Below are 16,343 nucleotides of genomic sequence, written 5' to 3'. Positions count from 1 at the left end.
AAATACAATGAGTGGAGGAGAGCTCGAGAAGTTGATAATACAACAGGGGATAGATTAGAGAAAAACTTCCAATTTAACAAAATAATAGATATATCATAATCACAAAAAGGACTAGATTTAGTGCACCAAAAAGTAGCCATATATATTTGTATTGAAACAATACTTCCACCTTAGGTTAAATTTGTCACCTCAATATGCCAGTTCATTTTCTCATTAGTCAACTAATCCATGAGACCATTTAGAACTATTCTTCAAACTTCGGAGACCAAAGTGTTCTTTTTTAAACTTCAAGGACCAAATAGACTCCAATCTCAAACCTCAAGGACCATGAGTGTAATTTGCCCAAATATCTATTATTCGGTACAATTTTCATATTTATCAACCAAATACACTTTTAATTAATCCATTTAACATAATCTAAAACTCTACAATCTAAATACACAAACTCTCAAAATCCCCCAAGTACTTTATCACAGAACACTTTATTCCCCCGGTTTCCAAAAGCACTTACAATTCAGTTTCAAACACCATCGTTATGTTATGTTCACACATAAAAGTGATGGTATAAAAGATTGGATTTCATATGTCAGAGTTTGTAGGACATAGATTAATACTCCATGAGAAAAACAAACTAAAGTTAGCAAACTCCTATACCAAGGCTAAACTTCTTGATCACCAAGTGTGAGCCAAAGACTTCCAAAATTGAGACGCAAATTTTCAATCTTAGAATCAACAGATGTGGATTTACTATACACCTTGGATTGAGGGGAAGGTGAATTCCAACCAAAATTTGATTGCATTATCAGCAATCAGAATACAGCCTAACCAAACGTAATGAATCAAAAGGAGTCTCTAAACGCCAGTCTCTTTGCTTTTTGCTTAGAGGCCTTCCTTTTCCCGCCTTTTCTCTATTTATCTTCACGTCTGCTAAACCCCAAGTGCAGTACTTTGCTTCTATGTCGAATGACACAAGCTTGAAAATGCCATCACTCTCAGAGGACGAACTGGCTGTAGCTACATCATTTGTGTATTTCACATACATTGCCCTCTCTTTGAACCGATCCAGCTCGTCAGGAATTTGAACAACCCGTTCAACACCAGGAGATGAGACCTTATAATGTAGGAAGGATTAACACCCATTTAGACCCAAAAGCTAACAGAGTAGTTATAAGAGAGCAATTCTCTTCTGCTCTTGTCAATTAGGAAACTGATTTGAATATTGTAAGTGAAAAATTTTCTCATTCAGAAGCTAAAGATAGATTGGTTGACGATATGGGGAAAAAAAGAATGAGGGAATTAGAATAGGGAAAAATGAAGCATACCTCTAAAGATAAGTTCTCTGGCACAGATTTAGCAAGCTCTGCCTCATCCAATCGTGCTCGATATGTTGTAGAAAAGGCCTCGATATCTTCCATACTGGGGGAACCTGATCTGAGGTGCATTGTTGGGAATTACTTAATTAGAACCCAGGAAATGGTCCTTAGTCTAACCAAGAACATATGCACCGACAGTAAACTTGGGAAAAAAACATCAAAAGTGAAACACATTGCCATATCCTTAAAGTGGACTTCAACTCCTAACGTCCCTAGTATCTGGAAATTTTGCAGATTAGTATGACATAGTTCAAGCAATAAGGAGTTTGAAGAAATCCAAGTCTGCTTTGAGTTGCATTGTGAACAGGGTCAATGAGGACACTAATATCAGAAGGAAAACTTGAAGCCAAAGGGTAATAATTTTCTCTTGATTAACTTGAAAGCAAAAAGGCATCTCCATTTCCAGCTTAAAAGATAATTAGAACTGTTAAGTTGTGGGGAGTTGTGGAGTCTTAACCAAGCCCATCAAAATTTTGGTTAAAGACATGTGGGTGAATTACTAGCGCAAGATTTGATCCCTGAGTTCAATCTAATTGTGAGCATCTATCTATAGAGGTAGGCATAGCAGCACCAGAAGCACAAGAAAATTTCCAAAATGGCCAGCACCAGGGTTTGAGCAACATATTAATTAAGCCTTAGTTATCTCTTTTTTGAAGATAATGGGGTGAAGGGATACAAGGAAAAGAGAATTATCTAAGTTGTTTTTAGAGAGAAAACCGTGAGAACTTATCTAGTAACTGTTGGTGTTATCTTCTCCCATCCATTATTGTGTAACCTACAACATGAGTAGAATATTGGATTTAACTCGATCGAAGTGGGTGAACTAGAATAAGAGTTTGTTTGAAATGACTTTCCAAATGTTTAAAAAGTGTTTTTAAGTATAGAAAAAATGTTTTTAAGCACTTAGGCAGTCATTCCAAACAAGTCCTAAATCTCTAGTCCTGGTGTGAACTATCTTCCTTAATTTGCGAGTGAAATGTAGGGCCAGTAATCGTAATATTTCCTAATATCAACATCATTCAAACAATCCTTTTAGAGGAGAGCAGGTTGGGCCTTGAACATGAGTAGAATATGGGCTTTTCAATTTGCACTTGAACTTGAACGTGAATAGAATATTGGATCGGAAACAGTCGAAGTGGGTGAACTAGAATAGGGGTATGGATATGTTTGGAATGACTTTAAAAATGTTTTAAAAAGAGTTTTGAAGTACAGAAAAAAAAACGTTTTTAACCACTTAGGCAGTCATCCCAAACAAGTCTTGGTGTGAACTATCTTCCTTAATTTGCGAGTGAAATGTAGGGCTAGTAATCCTAACATTTCCTAATATCAACATCATTCAAACAATCCTTTGAGAGGAGAGCAGGTTGGGATAGAAAGAGCTTGGAGACGGCATTTCATTCTTATGAATTCAGCAATAGGAAATTATAATCTTGCAAGAAAAGCAAACCTCAATCTAATATGTTCTAGAAAATATGCAATGCATTTCTATTTAATTTTTTAAAAGAAATCTACAAAGAAACACATATAACATAACTACAGAGATTGAAAAACTTACTTGTTAGAAAGCTTTTCAATCCGCACTTGAACAGTGGAATTAGAGACTGTTTTGAAAGCATAAATCTTCAAATCGCCATGAAATGAAAGAATAACCTCTTCAGCTATAGCCAGTGCTTCTTTATCCCACCATGTCCCAGCAAGGGAAATTCCACCTCCTTCCCCGCCATCCCCTTCCTTCAAATAAAATCAATCATCAAATTCAGGATTTGAGTTAGAAATTTCAGCTCAATATCTCCATATTTAGAGGCGAAGGTCTTACGTAGACTTCAGCATTACCCTCCATATACTTTTCTTCAAAGTAATCTTCGCCATCATCTTCCATTATCTCATCTACGCATTCAAGAACGTGTCCCGTCAATTTACTTTTCCTAAGACCAGTCTACACTAAAATTTAGTTGAAATTAAAGGGATACATTGAGAGAGGGTTTTTGTTAATGGGTTGTACCTTCTTCAAGTTCGTCGAGAAGGACGTCGTCTTCTTCGTCCTCCGACACTTCCTCGACGATGTTTCGTTTGAGAACTGGCTCTGATTCTGAATTTCTCTTTCTGGCATGAAGTAATAGGGGATTGTTCGACGTGGAAGGAAGTCGATGCTCGACAAATGGGAAGGGAAGATTTCTGGGGGAGATTGAAGACCATCGGAAGCCACTATGTGGAAGGATTAGTGAAGTGGAAACGGCAGAGAGTCTGGAATTACGAGTCGTAATCAAGACCATTCCTGCTCTTGGGACTTGAAATCCGTTAATGGGCGTTAGAAGAAACAAAACGGTCAGGAAAAAAGCGGATGGAAAATGGCAGCAAAACTGGGGATGATGAAGCTCACGGGTCACACCACAGTATTGCTAAGGCGGCCGCTCCACACAGAAATCGTAAAATGTAAAGATGAGAAAGAGAATTAGATTGAAATTTTGTATTACAAATCGAACTCAATTCAAACATAGATTTTTTTTTACATTATATTATAATCTCATCCCGGCCATCAAACACAGTTTTAGAGTGTGTTTTGAACCAGAATTATCTTAAGATAATAACTGCTATTTTAAACTCCCACTTGTTACAGTATTTACTATTTGTTACAATTTTTACCATCTTACGTTCATCTTTTTTTTATTCTTTGCTACAGTGTTTACTATTTTCTTCTCAAACTAAAATAGTTTACACCTCAAACATATATTATTATAACCCAAATTAAAATAATTTACACTCCAGACACAAATTACTATAACCCAACTATAATAACTCTATGACTATAATAACCAACTTCTTACCCCAAACGCCTCCTTCGAAGTAACTAAAGGTCAAGAGATTTTTGTATGTATGGTTCAAATTTAATTGGACTAATATCGAATCACCTGAATTTTGAAAACAGTCAAAATTAACCTTTTATCTATGTCATCTTTAGATTGTACTAACCATTTTCTACATCTCTATTACCCGCATTCTTGTTTTTCTTTTTCCTCGTGAAGGAGTGAAAGCAAATCCTCACATTCGTTTCTCATATCCTCGCACTCGCGATGATGACTAGAAGGTGGCTAGATAAGCACGAGGAGAAGGGTTCATTGGAGTGGAGATGAATGGTTGGTAGGAGCCTAAAACATGAGTGTGAATGATGTTGAAGTGGATGATAAACTGTCGGATGATGGCTACAAACGCGAGCGAGAGTGGAGAGAAGAAGTGTGAGGGAGAGAGGGACAAAATGAGAGAGTGAGCAAGAGGGGTGAAGAAAGTAGCAAGTGTGATCTAAGTGATAACGTAAGTAAAAGTTTAATATTCATTATTTTTAAATTTTGGGTCATTTGATATTAACACAATATGGGTCATCTATTAAAAAAAAATTAAAAACAATGGGCTACGTTATACAAAATCTAGTAGTATTATAGTATCAACTCTTTCTATTTATTATTTGACACATCATTAAATGATTTATTCATTTATCTCGTGTACCTTACATAATTCTTAAATGCAACTTTTGTGGCAAGTAACTAATAGAGGCTGTATAGAAAATTTTTCATACTACCATAATACTAGAAATTTCTCCATTGTGATCACTAATTAGGTGGGATCCAAACCATTTTTTTTCACTTTATACCATTTACCATTTCTCTCTCCTTTAATATTTTATTATTTATCATTTTTTAGCTCTAATTCCTGTTCCCCTCTTGTTTTCCCTCTCTTGTTTTCCCTCAACTTTTTCAAACAAATTCCCTCTCTCTATCCTCTCTTCCAAAAAATCTAACACCCTACTCTCTCCTCTACAATCTAAAAACCAAAAAATCCAAACTTATCAAACTTTATATGTATTTTTCCTTTCCATAAATCACTCACTTTCTTCATTTTCAATCCTTGTATTAAATTCCTCATTTTCTGTCTATTTTGAACACCATTAACAAACCCATCAAAATCGATGAAGTTTAGATTTCCAATCTTGAATTTGAGTTCCAATTGATTTACGATTTCATCGATCAATTCCTCTCTCGTTATCCATCTCGCTCAAGCTTGATCTCGCTCTTGCTCCAACTCTTTGGATCAAAGCTAAACACGCTAGGTACTTTTCGCTCTTGTTTAAGATTGTAGAACAAGAATATTGTTATTTTTAAAAAACAAAAAAATATATATTATTCATTATATATTTTTTATATAATTAAATATTTTGTTTTAATAGATATATATATAATCATCTAAAAATTATCTACTCCAAATATTCATTATTTTGAAAAAGAAAATCTAGAACTAAATTAAAATATGGATTAGATTAACGAAATTTAAAATAATTACAATCTATATTTTTTTTTAATCCTAGAGTTTTTTGTTTATATATTAAATTTTGTTAAATATTAATTACTAAATATAATAAATAAATGAATAAATATATGGGTTATTTTCAAATATAAAAAAAATAAGTCAACTTATTTACAAATATAGCAAATCCACTGTCTATCAGTGACTATCTGTTGGGATTGGTGTCCTAATTCTCCCGAAGTCTCATAGTTTGTAAACATTGTACACATTGTTATGAATGAAATGAGAGTTATTTCATTTTGCATTTACTCATATCCAATAAACAAAGATATGTGGTTATTGTATGTAAACTTAAGCATGTATATGAGATATACAAGTGAATCATGCCTTAAGTAATAACCTAAAAAGTCTGTAATATAAGGATATAGGAGAGATACCTTATCCTGGTGACACTACGGATACGGTCCGTTTTGTAGAAGTTTACAAGTGTTGTGAACTACTACAAATGGTTTGATATGACCATTCATGTGGAGACATGCAAGGGAGATGTCCTATACAAAGAGTTTGTATAAGACCGGACCACGAGATGACTAGTCTCTTTATATAACGTCATTGATACTTGAGACTTACATCTCACCTAAACGACCATAGGTGACATGACCTTAATCTTGAATGTTTTGGGAACTCCTGCCTTTGAGGGCGATCCTTCGATTAGTATGGGTAAGAGTAGCCAGATTGCCAACTCTATAAATCTACTTTTTTGGGGATTTGTCTGATTGGGGAGCTGGAAACTCAGTTACACAAGATGAAGTTCACTCCTTCCCCGAAGCAGGAGTAAGTAGATAGATTGCTCCCTTAAGGGCTGATTCCGGGTTTTGAACATAGTGGCTACATCCTTTCTTTGGAAGAGAGGACCAAGTCATAGTAGAACTATGGCTTATGTTCATTAGAGGAATCAATGGTACTTAAAGAGTTAGATGTAACTATAGGGGCATAACGGTAAATTGGTCCAACTGTACTTACGAGCAATCTGTGAAGAGTTATCGCATTGTTGATTAGTTGCTATAGACACAAATATATCTATAGTGAGGAGAGTGCAGCTGTCGGTCTTTAGTGGAGTCTCGGCAGTTAACGGATGGTGGATCCTAGAGTTTAGTCAGTTATTCACGTACCATTGGAGCTTCAATCTACATGTCCATAAGATCCCTTTGGTAGCTCAATAGATTCAAGTTGAGAATTAGTTTTTGGAGTTAGTTTGAAGTGTTCAAATTAACAAGAGAAAATTCAATTATATATGATATAATTGGTATGGTGTATGAGATACATCAAGTGGATGATTAATGTAAATATGATTTACATTAAGTACCATAAAATAGAAAAAAAAAAACTATGGTTTGTATGTTTCATGAGATGAAATATTAAAACTATAGGTTATAAATATAATATGGTAAGTTAGTTATCATATTTATTTATAATAATATTAATTATTTGATAATTATCTCTTTTTCTATAATAACCAATTGATTGGAAGTTATTGGTCATTTTATGGTAACCGTGAGATAAAAGGAAAAAGGTTTCCTTAAATTATGAGAGTTACTACTTTCGGAAAGAACTCACGAAGAAACTATCAAGTGAAATTGTTTCACTAAGCGATAACTATAGAGAGACTAAAAGATTGTGCACATTGACTATATGATAGTTCATTCAGCTGGTCATAGCTAAACGATCGCGTGACTTTGTCTATACGATAGGATGCCAACTTTTACACGATCAAGCATATCATCTATACGATAGAAAACATTCTATCTCCCACTTGCTTGATCGTCTACATGATTGTTGTCCTCCAATCTCTTCCTCAAGCCAAGTCCATACAGAACCCACAACTTCTGGATTCTCACACCAAGAATACCAAGGTAACCATTGTGGTGGTTTCCTCACTCAACTCGATTGATTTCGAGATTCTGGAGGCCGTTCATTGGGTTTGTGATCATTGTGTTCATTGTGTTCGTGCTAGTATTCGTACAATCGGTCGTTGCGTTCGAGGGTTGTGTTGCTGTTCTTGGACACTTGGAGATTGATTGAGGGAGTTTGAAGAATGGTTCTTCAAAGGTACGCATACTCTATCCCTTGACTCTCTGTATAAGCATGTTGTAATTTCTTGTCATGCATGACCTGTTAAGTTTTCGTTTTGTGACTATAATTGTTTATGTTCAATTTCAAATGGAATTTGGAACGATCCTTCCGCTGCTCATGGAAATCCTCATGTTTGATTTCCTTCACTATCAATAATAGATAGTGATAGATACTCATAGATATCTATTAGTGTCTATCACCAATCACTGACGCTGATAGAGACAGAGACATATTGCTATATTTGAAAATATTTTAACTAAGTGTCATTTAAAACAATTATCCTAAATATAATAGTGAATAAATAGGGCATTGTAAAATTAATTTAAAATATAAAAGCTTCAAAAAGAATACTAACGAGTTGCTGAAAAGAAAAACACATTGACTTACGTTAGGTTTTAAGCAAATACCCGTTGTAAAACAAAACAACATCCAATAAGGTTTTAGCAAAACTAACATGAATCCCATGTGACATCTAGTTTCGCAATGACGCTTCAAAGGTTTAGAACAAAAGTCGCCGAAAAGAGGTCAGTTATCCCTCATCTGAATTGAGAAGTTCTCAAACAGTCATTAATACCAAAACAACTCTTGTTCCCATATCGACAAGTCATCATTGATTTGGCCAAGAGATCATTAACTTACTTAACAATCTCCCGTAAGTGTGACCCGCCATTTTAAGCCCTAGAGGCCCATCCCAAAAGGCCAATCCGAAGGAAAAAAATCCGATTGGGGCAAAACCTAAAGCGACCCTATCCCGACTCTTAATCGATTGGTCATAGGTTCGAATCCTACTTGAGGAGATTTGATTCATTCTGAATTAAAGAATTCAAAATGAAAGGGTTTGCTTTGACCGTTAAAAGTGTAGCCTGTTCCCTATGTCTTTGTTTCTATTGCATTCTATCTCATCATATCAAATTTTGTTCTACGATATTTGAGAATCACCATCAATACCTCGGTGTAGGTCCGGGATAATCCTTTGTTCCACAGTTTGGGTCTATTTACAATTGATTTCTGGAGTTCACCTTGATACTGACCAACTGCACAAAACCCATCCGAAGGGGGACGCTTCGAAGGCGACATGAGGGCGTACAAAATGATTTGACGGTGTGAACCAATGACAGAGACCATAGGACGTGTTGACACACACCCTTCACCCACTTACTATAAATACTCTCTCCGTCCACCTTGATATTGACTCATGCAAACACCATTCGAAGGGGGATGCATCCTAGGCATCTCAAGGTCAAGCATGAATCTCAAGGTGTGAACATACAGGAAGAAACGTGAGTGGAATCATAGACATATCTGATGCACCTCTTCCTCCTACTGAGTATTTTATAACCTAGGATTTAGTTTACTTAGAAAAAACACGGCTAAGAATTTTAATTAAGTGACTTTTAAAACAATTACCTAAATATAATAGTGAATAAATAGGACATTGTAAAATTAATTTAAAATATAAAAGAGCACTTGGGCAATTATTCAAATCGCATTTCCATTAAAAAATTAACACCACCGATTGAGATTTTTTTATCATAATTGAACTCCACATCGGTAAACACATGAAAGGTAATCTTATATTACCGTTGTAAATCATTTCCTTTATAATACAATTCAATTACGATTGTGCTTCAAATCCCAAACGGATAAGTAAACACATTCTTAGTGCATGCATCGTCAACTCATCTCGTCTAAAATAAATATGAAATATAGTAGTGAATTGCAAGAAAAAATATATATTGACCTACTCACATTTGAGGTGAAATAGTATAAATTAGAGAATGAGATAAAACAATGTTTATCACCTCCTACCATTAAAATACTTGGGGAAAACATTTTTTAGGGAGTAGGTAGATTACAAATCACAGACTAAATTTTGAGCCTCCATTTCACCATTAATTGACATAAATTATTGTTATGTTATTATATGAATGAAGAAGAGAAATAGACAAAATAATAATAATAATAATAATAATAATAGTTAATAATAATAAAACTAAGTATCATTTGTGTCTTTGATAGATTTCTTACATGAATAAATATGGACAAACAACATTCTTAGAGAGTAGGTAGATCACAAAGCACACTAAATATGGAGCTTCTATTTCATGATTAATTTATGAAAATCCTTTTTCCTTGATGGATTTCTTACATTTTAGCATGAGAATTGCTCATTTCATGTTAGTCAATTTTTTTAATTATTATTATTATTATTATTTTTATGTTTCCACAAACTAACAATTTCAATTGACCTCGCTCATTTATAACTTTTCTTTCATTAATTTATTCATCTCGTGAATTTTGTTCTCTTGACTATTCTCTCCTTTCGATTTTTCCAATGCTTAACTTTTCATATTCTTACAGGTCGTTAATTTTTACTTATGCGTGAATTTTCTTAGAATGTGCAACTTTTGCCACCATTTTAACTAAAATTTTACCTTCAAAATTTATTTCTCCCTCTAATTGAGGTCATTCTATTTTAAATAAGATTAAATTAAAGTCCCTTCATTTTCTATAGCTTATTGCTAAAGTACACATACCAAAACTTTTATTCTTCAACTAAACACCACACAATTTGTGTCTTCATTTTAAAAGAAAAGCTAAATAAAGTATTGTTTTCAAATAATTTCAAAAGTTAAAATGAAAGAAACAATAAGAGCATAATTGAAAAATAATCTAAAATTATGAGCCATAATTAAAGATTACACTTATACTACTTGTACTACTATTTTATAAGACATTATCACATCACTTTCTATCATCAATTTAATGAAATAGTTGACGAAAGTTCAAGAGTAAAATTAAAAGTTTCTCAATATAAAATTTACAATTTCAACTTGATTGTAACTTATTTATATCATTTTTTTTATAATCAATTTACCTTTGAAATAGTAAAATCACTTTTGTACAAAACATTTTATTAACCATTCAAAATCAATTTAACTTTTGATTTTACAATTTTAAACACAATTTTCATACAATTAAAACTGATTTTGAAATGTAAAAAACATATTTCGGAGTTATTTTAAAAAGGATAACTCTCAAATATACCATAAATAAAAGCTGAATTGAAACTTCGTAAAACTTAAAGAAATTAGATTATTTTAGAAAAGCACTATTCAAATATATTTTTATTCACTCAATATTTACTATCGCAAATGGGAAATTGTTTCTGAAATGAAAAAACCACGAACAGTCCCCTGTATTACTGAGTTACAGTTTCCCATGGAAACAAGCAAACCATCTTGGCAAAATAGGAAGGTGAACTTCAGCAACGAGAAGCACTTGCTCTATATGTAACTTTCACTCCTAAATACTTTCGTGGTATAATCTAAATGATAAAAATAAATTCAAAGGGAAAAAAGTGCCAAAAAGTTTAAAGAGATGAGAGAGACACTGTAGTAGTGGTCGTAGTGGGAGATGGAGTAACAGAAGAATTGTCTGTCCAGTTTGTTTCACCCCAATGCCACAACATACTCTCCCAGAAGCAAAAATCTTCAAAGCATGTTTTCAAACGAGGGTCTTTAATCTTTATCTTCCAGTGACCGTTGGTGAAGTTTCCTTTCTCTGCTTGCCTTCGGTCCCACTCCAATTGTGCCTTCTGCTTGGACCGAAGCAAACAGAACTTCTGTAGATTTTCGGGCATGGCGTCATGCACCTTCCACCATCTCTTATGTGCAACATTGCTAGCAAACTCCAGTAGAAGGTCTACATTCCAATTGCAATCATAGTCTCGGAAGCAAATCCAAGGTTTATTGCCAAGATAATGTAGGACATAAAGGATTGGAGGGTCAGCTCCAAAGAGACGAGTCTTCATCTCCTTCTTCTCTTCTTCATCACCTTCCCAGAAGTGCTTCAAGAAGTTCATGTGCTTTGGGATGCGATGCCACCATGTGAAGATTTCGTTTAGGTACCCCTGGTCGCCACCATTATAAGACTCTATCTCATTGATGTGATCCATTAGCAACTGAAATGTGCAATTTGATGGTTCGATCACCATAACTCCTGAATTAAATAAGGTAGCGTTGTTTCCTGTTGCAGTTATCTCAGGCATCTCAAAGAGGAAATCAATATTTCTAAGAATGAGCATGTCAGCATCTATAAAAATTATTTTGTCATAATTTGTCAACTGCCAAAGACGGAATTTGCTGTAGTTCCACTCGTTGTATGCGTCTCGTTCAGCTTTTGGGTTCCTGATTCTTTGGATTGTATAGATCTTCCAACCAGCTGCTTCCAAGCCACCTCTGTGGTACTCACTAATTGTTTCATCAACAAGTATTACAAGATCCCGTGTCGAACCAGTCATGCGAATACTCTGAGCAGCCGCAATAGCTCCACAGACATATATATGTGCGGAGTGCAAAATTGTTGCATATGCTTCTCTGTTCGCTCTTTCTGAGTAAAAGTTTTCTGCTCAAAAAGTTTAGTCAGTCAGTCTCTCGATACAGCAGCTAGATACCTAATCCTTTATTTTATTTACATTTTCAGCCTATACATCTACCAGATTTGATGCATAGAATATACTTGACAAACAGACGTATTACCGCTAAAGCAACTAATAGAGCAAAAACAAGAAGCCTATCTATCAAAGAAGTAGAGCTCCTTGGGTAAGCCCAATGAAGATCGTATGCTAAGAGAAGCTTCTCAAGTAGGTCAAGGTAACAGACGTTTCAACATTAGACCAATTAAAGAGGAAGTAAAAATGTTTTGGACATTATGCATAAAGTAATAGCAAAATACCTTTAGCGTTTAGGGGAACTGACAGTTCACATGACCCAATGGGGAGCTGTAGTTTGTCCCTCAAGATATTCAAGTTAGGTCTATAAAGCCATACATTCCCTTCACGTGTGATAAGTTCTTTGCACCGGAAGAGATTCGGGATAGGAAAGCATTGGGTCACCAAAAGTACATGTACGAAACGATTCCCTTTAGCAGATGCAGCAACCCTTGCTGCTTCAAGTTGCAAGTGCAACCGAGGCACATCTCTTGACCATCTACCTGATTTGTCACATGGCAGCTTCACGGCTACAAGATCTATCCGGGGTTTCAGAGGAATCTGAAGCTTTGGTAAAGAAGGACAAGAGGGGACCTCAAATTCTTCTTCCTCATCAATCCATTCAGGGTACAGAGTTTCCCATGTTAAATTGCTGGCTGCATGGTCTAGTTGAAAAACAACATGCTCTGCTTCCAAAAAGAGTTGTTTCCAGTGGTCAACCTCACTATCATTAAAGTTCAGCAAGCCAATTCCCTGGTACTTGTCCCGGTCAGTCAGTGACTCAACAACATCAGAAACCTCATCCCAGTTGACTTCTGAAAAGGATATATAACGAGCATCTCTACCTGTCCATCTGCTAACAAAAACTTGCAAGTGAGCACTAAACTTCTCACTCAAATATTGAAAAATTGGATTCTTAGAATTTTACAGGCTTAAATTATCACGGAGAAATAGTACTATGCCCATAATACTTTGTCCTGGAAGAGAAATTAAAGAAAGAAACTTCATAACCTCTTACTTTGAGAAGAAGATACAAAGGGTATAAGACCAGATAATAATGAAAGTGATAGCAACCCGTATCCCTAACAGAGATCTGTTTAGAATATCATAATCTTCAACACAATTTACAACCGATAGACTCCCCTATCAACATTAGTTTTCTTACCTAGCTTCCTAATTTTATGTTCCTTCTACCAGTTTCTCACTCATCATTCATATTCCTTTCCAGTTCCTTTTTATTTCTCATAGTCAGTAAAGCTAGGAAGTTGCGTACACAGATACTGCAACATTTGGGAAATATAACAAGATGAATAATACAAAAGCAATTTGAAAGCAAGTTGAGTAATAAAAATAGCGTACCGAGATCCTTTCAATGGATGATCTGAAATATGAACTGCAGGTGAATGGAAGCATGTCACTATTGTTCCTAATACTATAATAACCAGCACGAGTTTTAGTGAAGGTTTGCAGTTCAAAACCCTATCACGAATGGGAATATGGAGGGCCCTCTCAACAACTTTGAAATCTCTAATTCTTTGGAACCTTCTCTTGCTTGTTTCTTCACTGCTTCAGCAGACATTCAAGACAATGTTAGCAAATTTCAGTTCATTCACATTCAGTTAGTAAAAAACCAAAGAAATACGTACTGTTAAGCTATGGTAAAAGTAGTTGTGAAATTGTTTGGCGTTTCCCAGGAGAAGAGATTAACTTATTGTTCAGGATAACAAATGCAATAGGTTATAGGTAAGTATAGAGATTGAAAGATTACTTAAATTAATCATTGATTGGATGTCTAAGTTGCTTAATAAGGATTGGAGGGGGAGGGAGCTAATAGCTAAATCCATGAAAAGACAAGAACTGAAAACTAATTTAGGAAAGACGTTATTAAGAAACAATTCCATCTAGTAGAAAGCTTCTTCACATGTCAGATCCCTAACTTCACTTGTATTTAAATTGCCTTCTAAATTTAGTTCGCAATTCAACATTACGCTAAAACTTAGATTCATTTTCCTAGTTTAGTGAAGTGACAACTCAAGTTCCATACGCTCTAACCACTCGAATCTCCACAATTACAATTCAAATCTTGACCTGTAAGTTTCATACACCGACACTGTTGGCGGACCCGTTGACACCAAGTTAGCAAAATGCAAGGGGAAAAACTAAGGAAGTGAAGCTTATGTAGAAGATGAAGATCGAAGTTCAAAGTCAATACAATACACACCCTTACGAGCAAATTGAGTAGCGATTCACATAAACAAATTGGAAGTAGCTTAAGCAAAAGAACGGGGGAGTGATGCTTACTTGAAAGAAGAAGACAATCGATGTCTAGGTTCAATGGGACTCGGGGGATGTGCTCTCATCTTCAACAGATTCTCCCCTGCCGCATGAGGAATTCAGCTCCTGATCCCAGGAATTTGGGGAACAAAAACCCAGAATCTCAGCAAAGTAAAGGCGGAGAAACGGGTTTAATGGCTTACAAAAGAAATAAAAACATGGGCATTCGATCTAGTGTTCGTGGGTTGACGGCGAGGGAGTTGCAGAGGGAGGAAAACAGAGAAGAAGAAAAATCTATGGCGGTGAAGTTGGAAGTTTGAAGCGCAATCAAAAGGGAATTGAGTTTAGAAATGTTGAAATAGTTAAATGGCGAGCCAACTGTCTGTTAACAATTTTTTTATATTAGAATTTTCTTGTCCTAATAAGTAATACCATGTTATAAACCTGGTTTAAAATGAAATTTCTCAAAATATCGATAAAAATATTGATAAAATATTCATGTAGGTAGATATCTATATAAAAAATTATAAAATCAAAAAATTTAAACAGAGTTCATTAAGTTAATAAATAAAAAGTTTAGAATTTTTATATGAGTTAACATGTTTATTATTTATATAATACTTATCTTATTGACATTTTTTATGTTTCATGAATTTTTCTATGATATAACGAAAATGTTGATTTACCTTTTATATAGATGTCGAACCTGTAAAAATATGAAAATATTGATGGGAATATATATCAAGATCTTGACGAAGATTTAATATTATGCTTATAACATAGCTCAATTACTTACTCCTTTGAACGACGAGGTTCGAATCTTCTCTATTAAATTGTTGTATTAAAAAAACTAACCATTATAGTGAACATAACTAATAAATCAAGACAATTCGTATGTATTTATCTTTTTTGAGATGGAAGGTTACCATGAACATGACTTAATAATTATTATTAGCAAAAAAAGTATAAGTTTGATCGTAGATCTTGAATTTAGCTTCTATTTAATCTATAGGTTCTAGAGTGCTACATCTTTAGTTCGTAAGTCTTGAGTTTGATCATGTTTACCAATTTGTAATCAAAATTGGTGTAATCTCAATAAAATTTCATTGATTGAACAATCATAATGAGTCTTTAATCGCAAACGTAAATGGATTGCTTTTGATCATGTTTACTTATACATTTTAAGGAATTGAACTCAGATAAAGTCTGCTACCAGTTGCCGAAACGTAATTTGATTACGATTGGGATTATTTACTTTGTATTTGTATGGTACCATTGTCTTCTTACCTTTACCATTACTATATTACCCTTTAAAGTTAATCAATAACGACATTTGTAATGGTAACCTCAACTGTGATAGATCCATACTTCTCCTACTGTAATAGTAATAGTATTTGTAATGGTAACGGTGTCTAAGGGCAAAAATTGGAAAAGCACTCAAAAGTACACAAAAAAGCTAGTGGATATCACGTGGTTTTCAAACGCAATCGAATTGGTCATCGTTAGCTTTGCAATCAGATTGCCTTAGTTGATTATGTATTTGATTGTGGGACCCGCATTTCATTATGATTACATAATACATGACGACAACAATGAAATCAAGTGAGACCCATTTTTCAGATTATGATTAATTGATTATAAATAAAGTTGACCTATTTTCAGTTTAGTCCTTAGGTTTTACAATGCAACAATATTACTCTTGAGGTTTGAGTTTTGTTTCAAATTGGTCCTTAAGTTAAAAGATTTATATTTTTAGTATCGATTTTTCACTAAAT

At 34.4% G+C, this 16,343-nt stretch overlaps 2 protein-coding genes across 4 annotated transcripts; both read right to left on the bottom strand.

Moving 5' to 3' along the window:
- Window positions 1–557: 557 nt before the first annotated feature.
- Window positions 558–3,893, bottom strand: LOC120075260 (uncharacterized). 2 transcript variants are annotated; one of them, XM_039028477.2, is made up of 5 exons: window positions 3,376–3,893; window positions 3,190–3,260; window positions 2,929–3,104; window positions 1,323–1,431; window positions 558–1,111 (listed from the first exon to the last, which is right to left on the bottom strand). In XM_039028477.2, the coding sequence occupies exons 1-5, from the start codon at window positions 3,644–3,646 to the stop codon at window positions 803–805; spliced, it is 936 nt and encodes a 311-aa protein (XP_038884405.1). In that variant the 5' UTR covers window positions 3,647–3,893; the 3' UTR covers window positions 558–802. The 2 variants fall into 2 exon arrangements, with proteins under 2 accessions (XP_038884405.1, XP_090168986.1); XM_090312860.1 differs by having other exon boundaries at window positions 3,190–3,309; window positions 3,376–3,808.
- Window positions 3,894–10,901: 7,008 nt separating this feature from the next.
- Window positions 10,902–14,958, bottom strand: PGSIP2 (plant glycogenin-like starch initiation protein 2). Of its 2 annotated transcripts, none has more exons than XM_039030226.2 (4): window positions 14,596–14,958; window positions 13,654–13,857; window positions 12,540–13,147; window positions 10,902–12,209 (listed from the first exon to the last, which is right to left on the bottom strand). In XM_039030226.2, the coding sequence occupies exons 1-4, from the start codon at window positions 14,652–14,654 to the stop codon at window positions 11,176–11,178; spliced, it is 1,905 nt and encodes a 634-aa protein (XP_038886154.1). In that variant the 5' UTR covers window positions 14,655–14,958; the 3' UTR covers window positions 10,902–11,175. The 2 variants fall into 2 exon arrangements, with proteins under 2 accessions (XP_038886154.1, XP_038886153.1); XM_039030225.2 differs by having other exon boundaries at window positions 13,654–13,860; window positions 14,596–14,939.
- Between the last annotated feature and the right edge of the window lie 1,385 nt (window positions 14,959–16,343).

This window comes from Benincasa hispida, chromosome 4 (genome assembly GCF_027475165.1).
Source record: "Benincasa hispida cultivar pf3 chromosome 4, pf3_genome.v1.1, whole genome shotgun sequence".
NCBI lineage: Eukaryota > Viridiplantae > Streptophyta > Magnoliopsida > Cucurbitales > Cucurbitaceae > Benincasa > Benincasa hispida.
The sequence above is the reverse complement of the archived record's forward strand: the minus strand, read 5'-3'. Positions and strand labels throughout refer to the sequence as shown.

Coding starts and splice junctions, on each gene's coding strand:
- LOC120075260 (XM_039028477.2), bottom strand. CDS start 3,646: ATGGTCTTGATTACGACTCGTAATTCCAGACTCTCTGCCGTTTCCACT. Junction 1,432..2,928: donor ATTGAAAAGCTTTCTAACAA/GTAAGTTTTTCA, acceptor AATGCACCTCAG/ATCAGGTTCCCCCAGTATGG. Junction 1,112..1,322: donor CAGAGAACTTATCTTTAGAG/GTATGCTTCATT, acceptor CTACATTATAAG/GTCTCATCTCCTGGTGTTGA.
- PGSIP2 (XM_039030225.2), bottom strand. CDS start 14,654: ATGAGAGCACATCCCCCGAGTCCCATTGAACCTAGACATCGATTGTCT. Junction 13,148..13,653: donor CATCCATTGAAAGGATCTCG/GTACGCTATTTT, acceptor TTTTGTTAGCAG/ATGGACAGGTAGAGATGCTC. Junction 12,210..12,539: donor AGTTCCCCTAAACGCTAAAG/GTATTTTGCTAT, acceptor CTTTTTGAGCAG/AAAACTTTTACTCAGAAAGA.